A 12,032-nucleotide genomic window follows, 5' to 3' on the forward strand; every position below is an offset into this window, starting at 1 on the left:
GCATCTGTCTCCATCAAAGAACAGTGAAGGTACACCTTATAAGGTCTGTCTGAACGTGGACTGATGCCTATCTTTTTAGGCTAGCTAACAGGCTTTCCTGCATGCTACTGGGGGCTCACATAAAGGGCACATCCTTTTTCTTGTTCTTTTCAAAGACTACAGAAAGACTGTCGTTCAGCAATATTTTACTGGGTATCTCACTTTACCCTGTCATCCTCAGAAGAGAAAAAAAAAATTGTTTTCTGATTCTTTATATCTGCCTCTAAGTTCTTTTCCATTTTCTCCTATCTCCATAAGAGCCCAACTTGAGTTTTCAGCCTTTCCCTTGACCTTCATCTAATCCATTCTCCAATCTCTATCCTCTTTCCTTTTGTGTGTGCACCTGATGAATCACACCTTCACTTGCATCAAATAAAGTAAGCTGTTTTTCATTTGTAACAGCCTGTCATGCTCAGAGTTTGTATTACCAGAAATTTCTCATAAGCCCAACAGTAGTCCTTATCTACATATTCCTCAAAACTGAAAACACAGTCCCATTGTGTATCAGCAATACTTTAGTCCTTTTGCTATTAACCTCGGTGACGCTATTACTATCACATCAAGCATCCTTTACCTAGTTTCCGGTTGGGTTTTATTCGTTTTCTCTATCAGTTTCTGATCATGAATGTATTTTCACTTCATGTATTTGGATTTTTTTCACTGTCTTTTTTAAACTGTTAGAAACTCTTGGGTGTAGTTGTGTCTGCTTTGGCAATGAGTTGGGTGAAAGCCGTTTCTTCACAAAAGTACTTAAAAATTTTGGTATATAATGGCTTCGGTTCAGGCCCTGGAGACATGAGGAAATACACCTAACACTGCATCCTGTCTGGCGTCTGGTTTCTTTTCACAAAAGATACTACATTTATTGAATCGTTACATTTGGGGCATTCACTTTAAACAGCAGCAGACTGCCAACAAAACTTGTTCAACTAAACACCCTGAGTGAGCCCTGAATGCTATCTTATTTGATTAAGGCCTGAGACTGTTCCATCTGTAGAGCCTCTTAAATCAATTTCAGGCACATGGATACTGCATGTGTTAATTCGTAATGACCTTTCCAAACCAAAATAATTTACTATCATAAGTGAGAAATTGAAGAAGCCACAACTAACACTTAACAGTGTGCTTACTCTGTGCCAGGGTCAGTTCTACATACTTTAAATATGTTAACTTATCTGATCCTCATAGCAGCCCTCTAAGGGAGGGATTATTACTATCTCCATTTTGATATGAAGAAACTGAGGCACAGAGAGGTGGCATAACCTACCCTAGGTTGCACAGCTAGGAAATGGCAGAATGGGGATTTAATTCCAGACACTTTGATTCCAGGGTCCATGTTCATAACCACTACACCAACCTGCCTCTCAAATTCTCACCTGCATTCTTCAAGTATCTGCCAATCACATGTAATTATCCAGGTTCTACCGCTGAGGTACTTTGTGCCCTGGTGATGCCCTTCTTAGCAGCAATAGCTCTCATACTGATAAACAAAGTTATAGCTATCATTTATGGGGAGACGACTTATGTGCCACACATTATGCTAGGTGCTTTTACATTTATATAATCTCATTTAATCTTCTCAAAAATACTAAGACTTGGTTATTATTATCTCCAGTATCCAGATAATCAAAGTGATGCTAACTGAGGTTAAATAACCTGCAGAAGATCAAACAACTAGCAAGTGGAAGAGGCAGAATCACTTCTTCGTCACTTAACAGTATGACCTCCCTTCTCTTCCTCACCCCATCCCAACCAGCTCTGGGAAAGCAGTTCCCAGCCACTCTTCAACTCACTCCTCTGTTCCTCCAGCAGAGCTGCCTGACAAGAACCCTGCAAAACCCCTTCTCTGATTACAAGTAGAGCTTCCTGGGCCCAGATTTCAGTCCTGGCTCTGACGCTTGGCACGGCACTGAGGAAATCACCCAACTTCTTTGAGTCTCTATGTCCTTTTCTGCAGATGGGGATAAACACCATCTATTTCACAGGATCAGTGTGGGGCTGAAAAGATAATGTACATGAACGTGGCAAATGTGTCAGTATCTTTAATTATCACGCTAATAGTGAGATTTTTCAGGATCAAAACAATGTATAATGGGCTGTGTGAGCTTTGGGATACTGTGAAGCACAATTATTTTCCTCCACAGTAACTGGATCAATACTTTGGAAGGCTGTATCTTGGAGCCCAATTGAGAAACTTTCTAATTAATGCTTTCGCTCACTTTTGAATAATCTTATAAGATTCCAATGTTCTTCTATAAAGCTAGGATTGCTTACAGATATGCAACTTATTAAATCACAGTTTCAGGAAAGAGCTATACCTCAGAACCACTGTTATTTAAATGAATTCCAAAAAAACTATTTTCAAGAAAATCTAGTGAATGATAAAAACAGGGGTTTTTGTGAGAAAGAAAAGTTCTTTACCAGAACTATCTGTAGGAAGGAAAATAACAGTGGTTATGATTAGAAAGGCCTGTAATGAATGCATCTACTGGAAAATATATGTCCCAAAATACTGGAATAAAAAAGAATGACTATTCCTCCATCAGTAACTTACTGCAAATATACAATCCAACTCACAATAAATTATAGAGTCATATGTATATGCACTTAGTTTGTCAAAACACTCATAAAGTTTAATGAAGTTAACTTCCAACAGGCAAGATTTAATATGAATGAAGCACATAGAGACTGTTTAACAACAAACATCATACATTCACCATTAGAACATGCTCGCTAATTGTAAAATACTCAATTTGCTTAATTCTTTCCTTTATGATCAATGTAGACCAAATCCAAGTCCATTTGCTTTATGGTACCCACTCAGCTACACATTCTTTCTGACACTTCCTTTATTTTGAATCTGCTCTAAATCTTGTGATATGCCTGGCATAATGAGGCTGATATCTAGCCAAGGAATGAATCAAAAGTTGGTGCTTTTTGGCACCACCAGATTTAACTGCCTGGACTTGGGTTAGCTGAAAGGCCGAGGCCAGTAAAACTTGCCCGAAAAAAAATACAGTAAATTTAGCACTTACTGCCTTGAGGTCTTCATTAACATGAGTATCATTCATTATAAATTCAGGATAGCCAACTTTTGCCAAAACAGCTCTTGCCTATAAAAAGGAAAAAGAAAAATGATGTCAGAGTTTCAGCACTTAAGTCATTAATAATCAAAGGACAGAGGAATGCAGCCTTCATCTGAAAACTCCGTTTACTGAATATCTACTATATGTAACCGACTGTGAAGGGCAAAAAAAGAAAAAAAAAAATCTAAGTTAGTCCCTGCCCTCAGCATACTAAAAGCACAGTGAATGTAGCAAATAAGTATATAATACAAGATAAATAAAGGTTTAGATATAGACAATATTGCCTATAAATAATTTTATTTATAGACAATATTGTTATCAAAGTCCATAGCAGAGATTATTTCCTCATGGGGAAAATGCTTAATGGAGAAGGTGACCAAACTGAGTCTTAGAGAATGGATGGGATTTCAAAATGCAGAGCTGAGAGGAAGGACAGACACTCCAGGAGAGCAAACAGCAGGGGCAAAGTCAGGGAGACGAAAAACAAAGAGCACGTCAGAGAGATGGTGAGCAGTTTCCCGTAGCTGGAGAAGAAAGCACAAGGGGTGGACACAGAAAGCAATGCAAGAAAGCCAGCTTTGGCCACATCACAGGGATTCCTGAATGCCATGCGAAGAGTCTATATTTTGTTTTACAAACAAGAGAGAACTAAATATTTTTAGCAGGAATAAAATGAGATGAGTCACCCTCCAGCGAAATTATCTGTGCAACTCCGTGAATGATGGCCAGGATGCCGGAAAAATTGGAGGTAGGGAGTCCAGACTAATTTAAGATGCATCACAACCAACCTTTCGATAGACATACTACTTATTCCCTGTTTTACAGTTTATAGGGAATGGATAAAGGAAAAATAGGCACGTACAAGGAGCCTCCACAGCAGGGACTGGCAAACTATGGCCTATGAGCCAAATCTACTCTCTGCCCCGGCTCCCCAGCCCAAATCTGTTCCTATAAATAAAGTTTCATTGGAACACAGCCACGCCCACTCATTTACATGTAATCTATGGCTGCTTTTGCACTACAACGGCAGAGTTAAACAGTTGGGACAGAAACCCTTTGGCTCACAAAACCTCAACTATTTACTCTCTAGCACTTTAAAGAAAAAGTTTGCCAACCCTTGCTCTCAAGAAACTTTGTCTCTCTCCTCTCCCCAGATTCAGGGTTTCACAAAAACAAAAGAACAGCTTACTCAAAGAGTAAGTACAGTGTCAGGCCTCTGCCCAGATCCCCTGGGATCCCTTTTATCACCTCAGCATATCCCTCCCCAGCATCTAAGTTCTTTTTCCTTTCTAATGGCCAGCACCTGAGACTGAAGGCCTGCCCTAGGGCTACTAGGACACCTTGCCTGCACTCAAAACAGTTTCCTCCTGGGAGTTTATCTGCCATGGGCCCGCTTCTCCGCTGCCATCCCAGCAGCCCTCAGCCAATGACTGCCTGTAGCAGGAATACGAAAGTCCAGCTCCTTTCCTTCAATTCAGGACACAGTGTGAGGTATAGTTTGCCCTCTGGAGTTCCCCACAGGATCAGGCTATCTGAGACTTCCCCTGAAATGGCACCCTGGTCCATCTCTCACCCTTCCCAGCCTGGCTTCCCTCATTCCCTTGCTGGTTTCTCCTGGGAGCACTTGCTGAATAAATCATAAATCACCTGCACACAAATCCTCATCTCCAGCTCCGCCTCAAGAAGTCCCAACATAAGACACCAGGCAACCCCAAACACATCGGTTTTATTCCAGCAAAGCAAAAACCAGTGACCTTTGTACACTGCTCTTAGCAATGAGTTTTTTCCTTCAGTCCTTTTCAATTTTCCTCACTCAAGAAATAAATAGAATAAGATAGTATGTTTTCCTTATCTGCCTTGAGATAATTCAAATATTAAGTATCAGCAGAAACTTGAAACTCAAGACTCAGAGAGGATTTTACAAGTGCCGCAGGACACAGTCATAATGGGTTTTGCTGTTCCAGAGCCTCAAATATAGCACAGATCAAATTTTGCCTTTAAAACCCTGTGAGTTACACTGAAAGTCTGATATGACCCCGAGAGCGGATAACCAGTGGTTACAACTCGCCCCAACACCAAACAATACATCATATGTCTACAGGTTACCTCGTTCCAGATTGTTCTGTTACTTCCCTCGTATTTAATTCCTCACTATACTTAGCTCACCAGAAGTCATATACATAATAACTATAACAAAGAGCTACAGACAGCCTCAAAAAAAAGAAAGAAATACACAAGCTGAGTCATCCACAATTGTTTTCTGAACACTGGTCTTTCCGGAGCATGCTGGTGAATCATGGATTGTTTTTCAAACCTCACGCTCTGGGACCCCCCACTGCACTACAGAGCTGCACAGAGTATATTACCTTCTGCACTGTATATGCAGGTCACTGAATCCTTTTTTATTATTCATTTAGCAACACCACGACTTGAAGAGAGCCAGAATGGTGATACAAAGAATCTCTATTCATCTAAGAACACAAAGGTAAATAATACTAGTAGCAACACTGCCAACATCTGAAAAGAATACTCTTCTTCCCCAAAAATGTGCTGTGTTGTTATGCCTCTATTCAAACCCAAATGCTCCTTCTGCCAGTCTGTTGTCACTTCCACACTTCCACATCATCCCACCCCACCCCGTTCTACATTCTTCCCTGAGAAGCCTCAGAACTACATCTCCCAAAACCCCATGGGACCTGACTGCAGGTTAGACTCTGTGAATGAGAAGCCCTCATAGGAGACTGGAAAAGTAGAGGAGGAGACACTATTTATTCACTCGCTGCTGGTAGCCATGGGCAGGCACATGGGCATCTGCAGGCAGCAGATAAAGAGCTCTGCCAGCAGCTTCCAAGCATTCTCCTGAGAAGAGCCCTTTCGTGTGCGGGCAGCAGAGGCCATTGGTAGGAGGGTAGACTCTGCCCTCCACTCCCCAGCCCTCCTGATGATTGCATAAGCCTCCAAATCCCCATATTAAACATCTTTCTGCTTGACACACTTAGAATGGCACCCATTTTCCTGAATAAACTCTGATATACCCTTTAAAGCAAATAATGATCACATCACTTTTTAATTTTTTCAGAATGGAAGAAATGAAGCACCAAAAGCTTGATGGCTTGTGAAGGGAAAAGCATTAGTGAAGCAGGCCTGAAATCAATTACTCCATGGGTTTTAAGGACAAGAAGGAAAGGCAAGTTCCACTGCAAACACTGAGAGAACAGTGGGATAAATAAAAAACAGGCTGCATGTTATATCCTGCAAGAAATATTTCCCAGTCTGCTTATGGCTGATCAAAAACTCCAGAGTTTTCCATAACCAGTGCATGCATTTCTATCCCTTATTCACACAGACCTCCAGAAAGGGCTGCACATGACAACTGGACCTTCTTCCTCAATAAAGGAGGCTCAAATGATCTTCACTACCTGTGTGACCCTGAGCAAAGTACTTAACTTTTCTGAAGCAAATACTGCCTATTATATATCCAATATCCACATTCCTTTCCCTTGCTTACTATCAGACCCCAGTTCTTCTCAGGATGACAATGGACCCAACAAAAAACAGCTGCATCACCCAACTTCCTTTGCAGTTACAGTTGGCTACGGGATGAGATTTTGGCCAATGACATATAACCAAAAGTCCTTGTTGCACTCCCAGGAATATGTTTTAAAAGACGAAGCTTTTTTCAGCTGGCATGTGTCCTCTGCCTGCAGTCCACAGTTTCTCAACCTTAGCAATATTGACATTTGGGGCCAGGTAATTCTTACCGTGGGAGCTGTCCTGTAGACTGTAGGATGTTTAGAAGCATCTTTGGTTTCTACATACTAGATGCCACTAGCAACACCACCTCACAACTCGTGACAACCAAAAATGTCTTCAGACATTGCCAAATGTCCCCTGGGGCAAAACTGCCTGCTGGGTAAGAACCACTGCTTTAGCCTTTCCTCTTCCTCCTTCCTGCAATACTGATGCAATGGCAGAGATAGGGCAGCCATCTTGTAGTCACAGGGTAACAAACAAGAGGAAGAAATTGACATGCTAAAAAGGGTGGAATGAAGAGCTGGGTGCCATCTGGAGCCCACCATATCAGGCATGAACTGCCTCCCTTCCCCCTCTATGACATGAGGAAAATGAACCCCTATTTGTCTGAGGCATTACATATAATGTTTTCTACTAGCTGTAGCTGAATGTAATCCTAACATGATCTCCTTTTCATCAGATACAGCCTGAGGGGAAAAAAATAGTACCTATACTTCATTGGTTTGTCTGCAAGGATTCACGAAGACATTGCACACAAAGCACTTTTTTATGCCTTGGTCCAGAGTACATGATGAATAAATGTTGGCTGTAGATTATACAGAGAAAGTAGAAATATGACTTCTTCCAAGGATCTGGAGTAACACTGTTCTGTACCTATTTGGAGGGTCTTTTAGGGGAACCCAGGCCAGATTACATCCTTAACCAAATACCTGAACTCCCCTGGGGAATAATGTCACTCTTTTTAGTCACAGGTCAAGCAGTGAGAGAGGAAGGCTGTTGAAGCAACCCTGTGATCAATGGGGAGACACATGTGCCCATGAGATGCTTGGAGCATGGAGGAAGATTTCCTGAGCAAAGCCAGACTCTAAGTATGAGCCAGGAGAATCCAGGCTATTCAAATCCCCCCGAAAGTCTGAGGACTCTTCTGAGGGCCACTATTTGCACACCTCAGAAAATGGACACAAGAAACACTATGAAAGCTGATCTTAGCCAAGATCAAAGCAAAGGTTGCCTTTAGCATTCACCATCTTGGTTTCTGTTTTCCCTTCCTTTCTCTTGCCTGTATCCATTCCTCCCAGTACCTAGCAGGCCCTGTGTGTTCATACCACTTGCTCTCTGATCATACCCCAAACTGGCCTTTCCTTGGCAATACACTGTGCCCCAAAGTCATCTCCCCCTTCGCTCCTCATCCATCAAAACTGTTATTCCCTCACGGCAGCTAACCTATTAGCTGTCATTGGGGCCTCAAACTAATTTATAAGATGTGAGTGACTAATAGCAATCTAATGTATTAACTCAGGAGAAATATCTGTATTTAAAAGAGTAGTTCATTAACCAAACGGATAAATCAAATTATAAGGGAGGTTTCTGTAGCTGTCAGAACCTTCTTTCTGATACTACTCAAATCAAGCTAACGGCCTATTCCACTTAATCCCCATTGTGTTCCCCACATGGAATACAGTGCCGGGCATATAGCAAGTGATCAATGCTCAATAAATATTGATTCAGGTAATGAGTAATTTAGTTGATAAACCCATTCTGTTCAATGTCAAGAATGGTATGAGAAAATATAAAAGGTTATATGACCAAGAACATCATTCAATGCTGCTCCCGTCAAGGCACATTTCCATATAAACTGATCTTACCAAAAGAGATAAAATGAGGGAAAAAAGAGAGAGACTTTCTGAGAACCTAGGGAACTTTCTGGAAAATGGAGCAATGTTTAAAATCCATTGGGACTGGGGCTTCCCCGGTGGTCCAGTGGTTAAGAATCCATGTTCCAATGCAGGGGACACGGGTTCGATCCCTGGTCAGGGAACTAAGACCCCACATGCTACGAGGCAACTAAGCCTGACAGCCGCACCTACCGAGCCTGTGCACTACAACCAGAGAGCCGATGGGCCTCAACTACAGAGGCAAAGCACTCTGGAGCCCGCAGGCCACAACTAGAGAGAAGCCCACGCACCGCAACAAAAAGATCCCACATGCCACAACTAAGATTCGACCCAGCCAAAAATAATAAATAAATAAATAATAAATAAATAAAATTTGTTTTAAAAATCCATTGGGACTGACTTTTTCTTTTCTTTGCTGTGTCGGGTCTTCACTGCTGCGCACGGGCTTTCCCGAGTTGCGGCGAGCGGGGGCTACTCTTCGTTGCGGTGTGCGGGCTTCTCATTGCGGTGGCTTCTCTTGCCATAGAGCACAGGCTCTAGGCACCCGGGCTTCAGTAGTTGCAGCACGCGGGCTCAGTAGTTGTGGCACGTGGGCCCTAGAGTGCATGGTTTTCAGCAGTTGTGGCGCGCAGGTTCAGTAGTCGTGGCTCACGGGCTCTAGAGTGCAGGCTCAGTAGTTGGCCACATACAGGCTTCGTTGCTCCACAGCACGTGGGATCTTCCCAGACCAGGTAGCAAACCCATGTCCCCTGCATTGGCAGGCAGATCCTTAACCACTGCACCGCCAGGGAAGTCCTGGGGCTGACTCCTGACAGCAACCAAAACTGTATTTTTTAATATAAGCTATTTCAGTCAAACAACAAATACTTATTGAGAATGCTGTTGAGGCTCAGGGCTCTCCTCAGTGCTAAAGAAATATAAAAATATATAAGACGATCCATGGCCTCACTGTATTTATATTAAAAGACTGAAGAAAAACATTCTATGACAACTTGCCATAATCGCTACTACAAAGTATGACCAGTATCTTAATTATCTGAACCTCTCTGTTCCTCAGTTTCCTCATCTGTAAAATGTGGATAAAATTACTTCTAATACCAATGCAGTGAAATAGAGAGTTGAAAGAAGTATTTGGATAACAAAGGAATTGGGAAAGGATAACTTGGATTAACTAGATCGGGGTTAATAACCTTTTTCTGTAAAGGGCCAGATGGTAAATATTTTCAGCTTTGCAGGCCATATGGCCTCTGTCACAACTATTCAACTCTCCATTGTACCTGGGAGAGCAGCCGTGGACACCACGTAAATGAATGGCTGTGGCTGTATGCCAATAAAACTTTATTTACAGACACTACTGAGATTTGAATCTCATATCACTTTTATGTAACATGATATATTCCTCTTCTTTTGACTTTTCAAAACAATTTTAAGAGGTAAAATCCTTGCTTAGCTTGGGGGCCATACAAAAACAGGCAGCATGCTAAATATGGCTCAAGAGCCACAGTTTCCTGGGCTGACACATAATTCACTGAGGGCAGGTCGTTCATTGAGTTGCCTCAATTAATGGCACAGGGTCTAGTACACAGTAAGTGCTCAACAGTGCTTGCTAAAGTGATCCACGCTGAACAGGGTGGGGTGTCTGCGTGTGTGTGCAGGGCTTAGCTATTAAGTTTTATATTTGTTTTTATTTTGCTCTTCGCTATTACTAACATGTACATGCAACAAATCTTAGTCACTTGGGGGTTTATTCCTTGCCCTAAAGTCTTAGGGCTAGAACTTTAAAAATCACAATTAATTTCTGTGGAGACAACAGACAGTTCATGAAGTAAAGATTATTTCTTTGAGAGAGAGAGAAAAACTATCACAAATGAACTAGAAAAACAAGGAACACTGAAAACTTAAAACACAACACGATTTAAACTCTGAAGTCACCCCTCCTTCCCAGAATTTTCCACAACGTACACTACAACTTGATAGCGCTCATGGGAAGAAAAGAACCAAACAGAATTCTGCTTTATTTGGCTGTGAGCACTGAAACAACATGGAATTTTTACACAGATGACCAAACTGATTTAAAGGTTGGTTAGCTTGACTGCTTTATCCTAAATTTTCAAAGCCACTTAATATTAAGCTGATCGGCAGAAATCAAGACAGAAAGCTCATTTGTTTTGATCCCCACTGACCTGGCTATTTAGGAGAGTCAGGAAAATTCTCAAATGTCTTGCATGTACTACATCAAAGGCATCACTTTAAACACTTAATTAAACAGCTTTGTGTTTCCTCTACATAGTTAAGTCGCTTAGCATATTTTTTCTCTTTTATTAATTTAACTAACTTAAGAAAAAAATGGAACAACTGATGATCAACTGCCCTTTTACAAACAATTTAGAGCACAACTTTCTTGACGCTTGCAACAGCTGTGAAAGCGTCAGTCAGGCTTCACCACGCCAAGGTCTCGTTTTCTCTCATGAGTTCTACAATAACTATTAAATATCAATCAAAATTCTGAGCTTTAAGCGTCGGAAGTTCAGGAGACTGTACATGAATTACACTATCCTTCAAAACAGTAGCAATTCCCATAATGCCCAACAAATCATTGACTAGTGTAGATGTCCTGGCTGAAGATATTATCCTAAGCAGAGCTAATGGTATTAATGAAAATTAGGCTGGAGAACAGGCTTTAATATCCTTTGGGGCTTTCTGAATTCCACAAATAATAACAATGCAGTTATCTGACAAATCAAATTTCACCTTCTTGACAAGAATGGCAATGATTTATCAAGAGTCTTCAAAAACTTTAATTCTGCAAATTGCTTTCGGGTGTAGTTCACAGGCTCATGCATCATGCTGCGGGGAGAACGCCCCCCATGAATCACAGAGCTTTTTAAGTGCAAGTCATAGTTTTGATTTTGCAAAAGGTGGAAGACAGGAATGCTCAGATTTCAGGTCTTCCACCCTTAACCCTGCCTGAATAATGTTCCAGTGTAGCAGACAATCCCCATTTCTCTCCGACATGGACAACATTCTAAGAAGGTATGTTCCAAATTATAAAGCAGCTCCATCCATCCATCGTCTCCCTTGAAAATACCTACGCCAGGACTTCCCTGGTGGTGCAGTGGTTGGGAATCTGCCTGCCAATGCAGGGGACACAGGTTCGAGCCCTGGTCCGGGAGGATCCCACATGCCGCAGAGCAACTAAGCCTGTGAGCCGCAACTACTGAGCCTGCACTCTAGAGCCCGCGAGCCACAGCTACTGAAGCCCGCGTGCCTAGAGCCAGTGCTCCGCAACAAGAGAAGCCACCACAATGAGAAGCCCACGCACCACAATGAAGAGTAGCCCCTGCTCGCCACAACTAGAGAAAGCCCACGCGCAGCAATGAAGACCCAATGCAGTCCCAAAATTAATTAATTAATTAATTAAAATAAAATACCTACTCCATCTATCTTGAAGGTGGGCAGTTTTTCCAGTCCAAAAAAG

The 12,032-nt window shown here is 41.9% G+C and overlaps 1 protein-coding gene across 1 annotated transcript in view; it reads right to left on the reverse strand.

The window, feature by feature from the left end:
- PHEX (phosphate regulating endopeptidase X-linked) overlaps positions 1–12,032 on the reverse strand; it is a 234,136-nt gene that overhangs the window by 79,156 nt on the left and 142,948 nt on the right. The window contains exon 14 of the mRNA XM_089904684.1: positions 3,075–3,152. Coding sequence (XP_089760810.1) covers positions 3,075–3,152 — 78 coding nt within the window. The remainder of the gene's footprint in view (positions 1–3,074; positions 3,153–12,032) is intronic.

The sequence above is a fragment of the Delphinapterus leucas genome, chromosome X (genome assembly GCF_059928025.1).
Source record: "Delphinapterus leucas isolate spDelLeu-1000000601 "Yukka" chromosome X, BTC_Dleu_Yukka2, whole genome shotgun sequence".
Taxonomy (NCBI): Eukaryota; Metazoa; Chordata; class Mammalia; order Artiodactyla; family Monodontidae; genus Delphinapterus; species Delphinapterus leucas.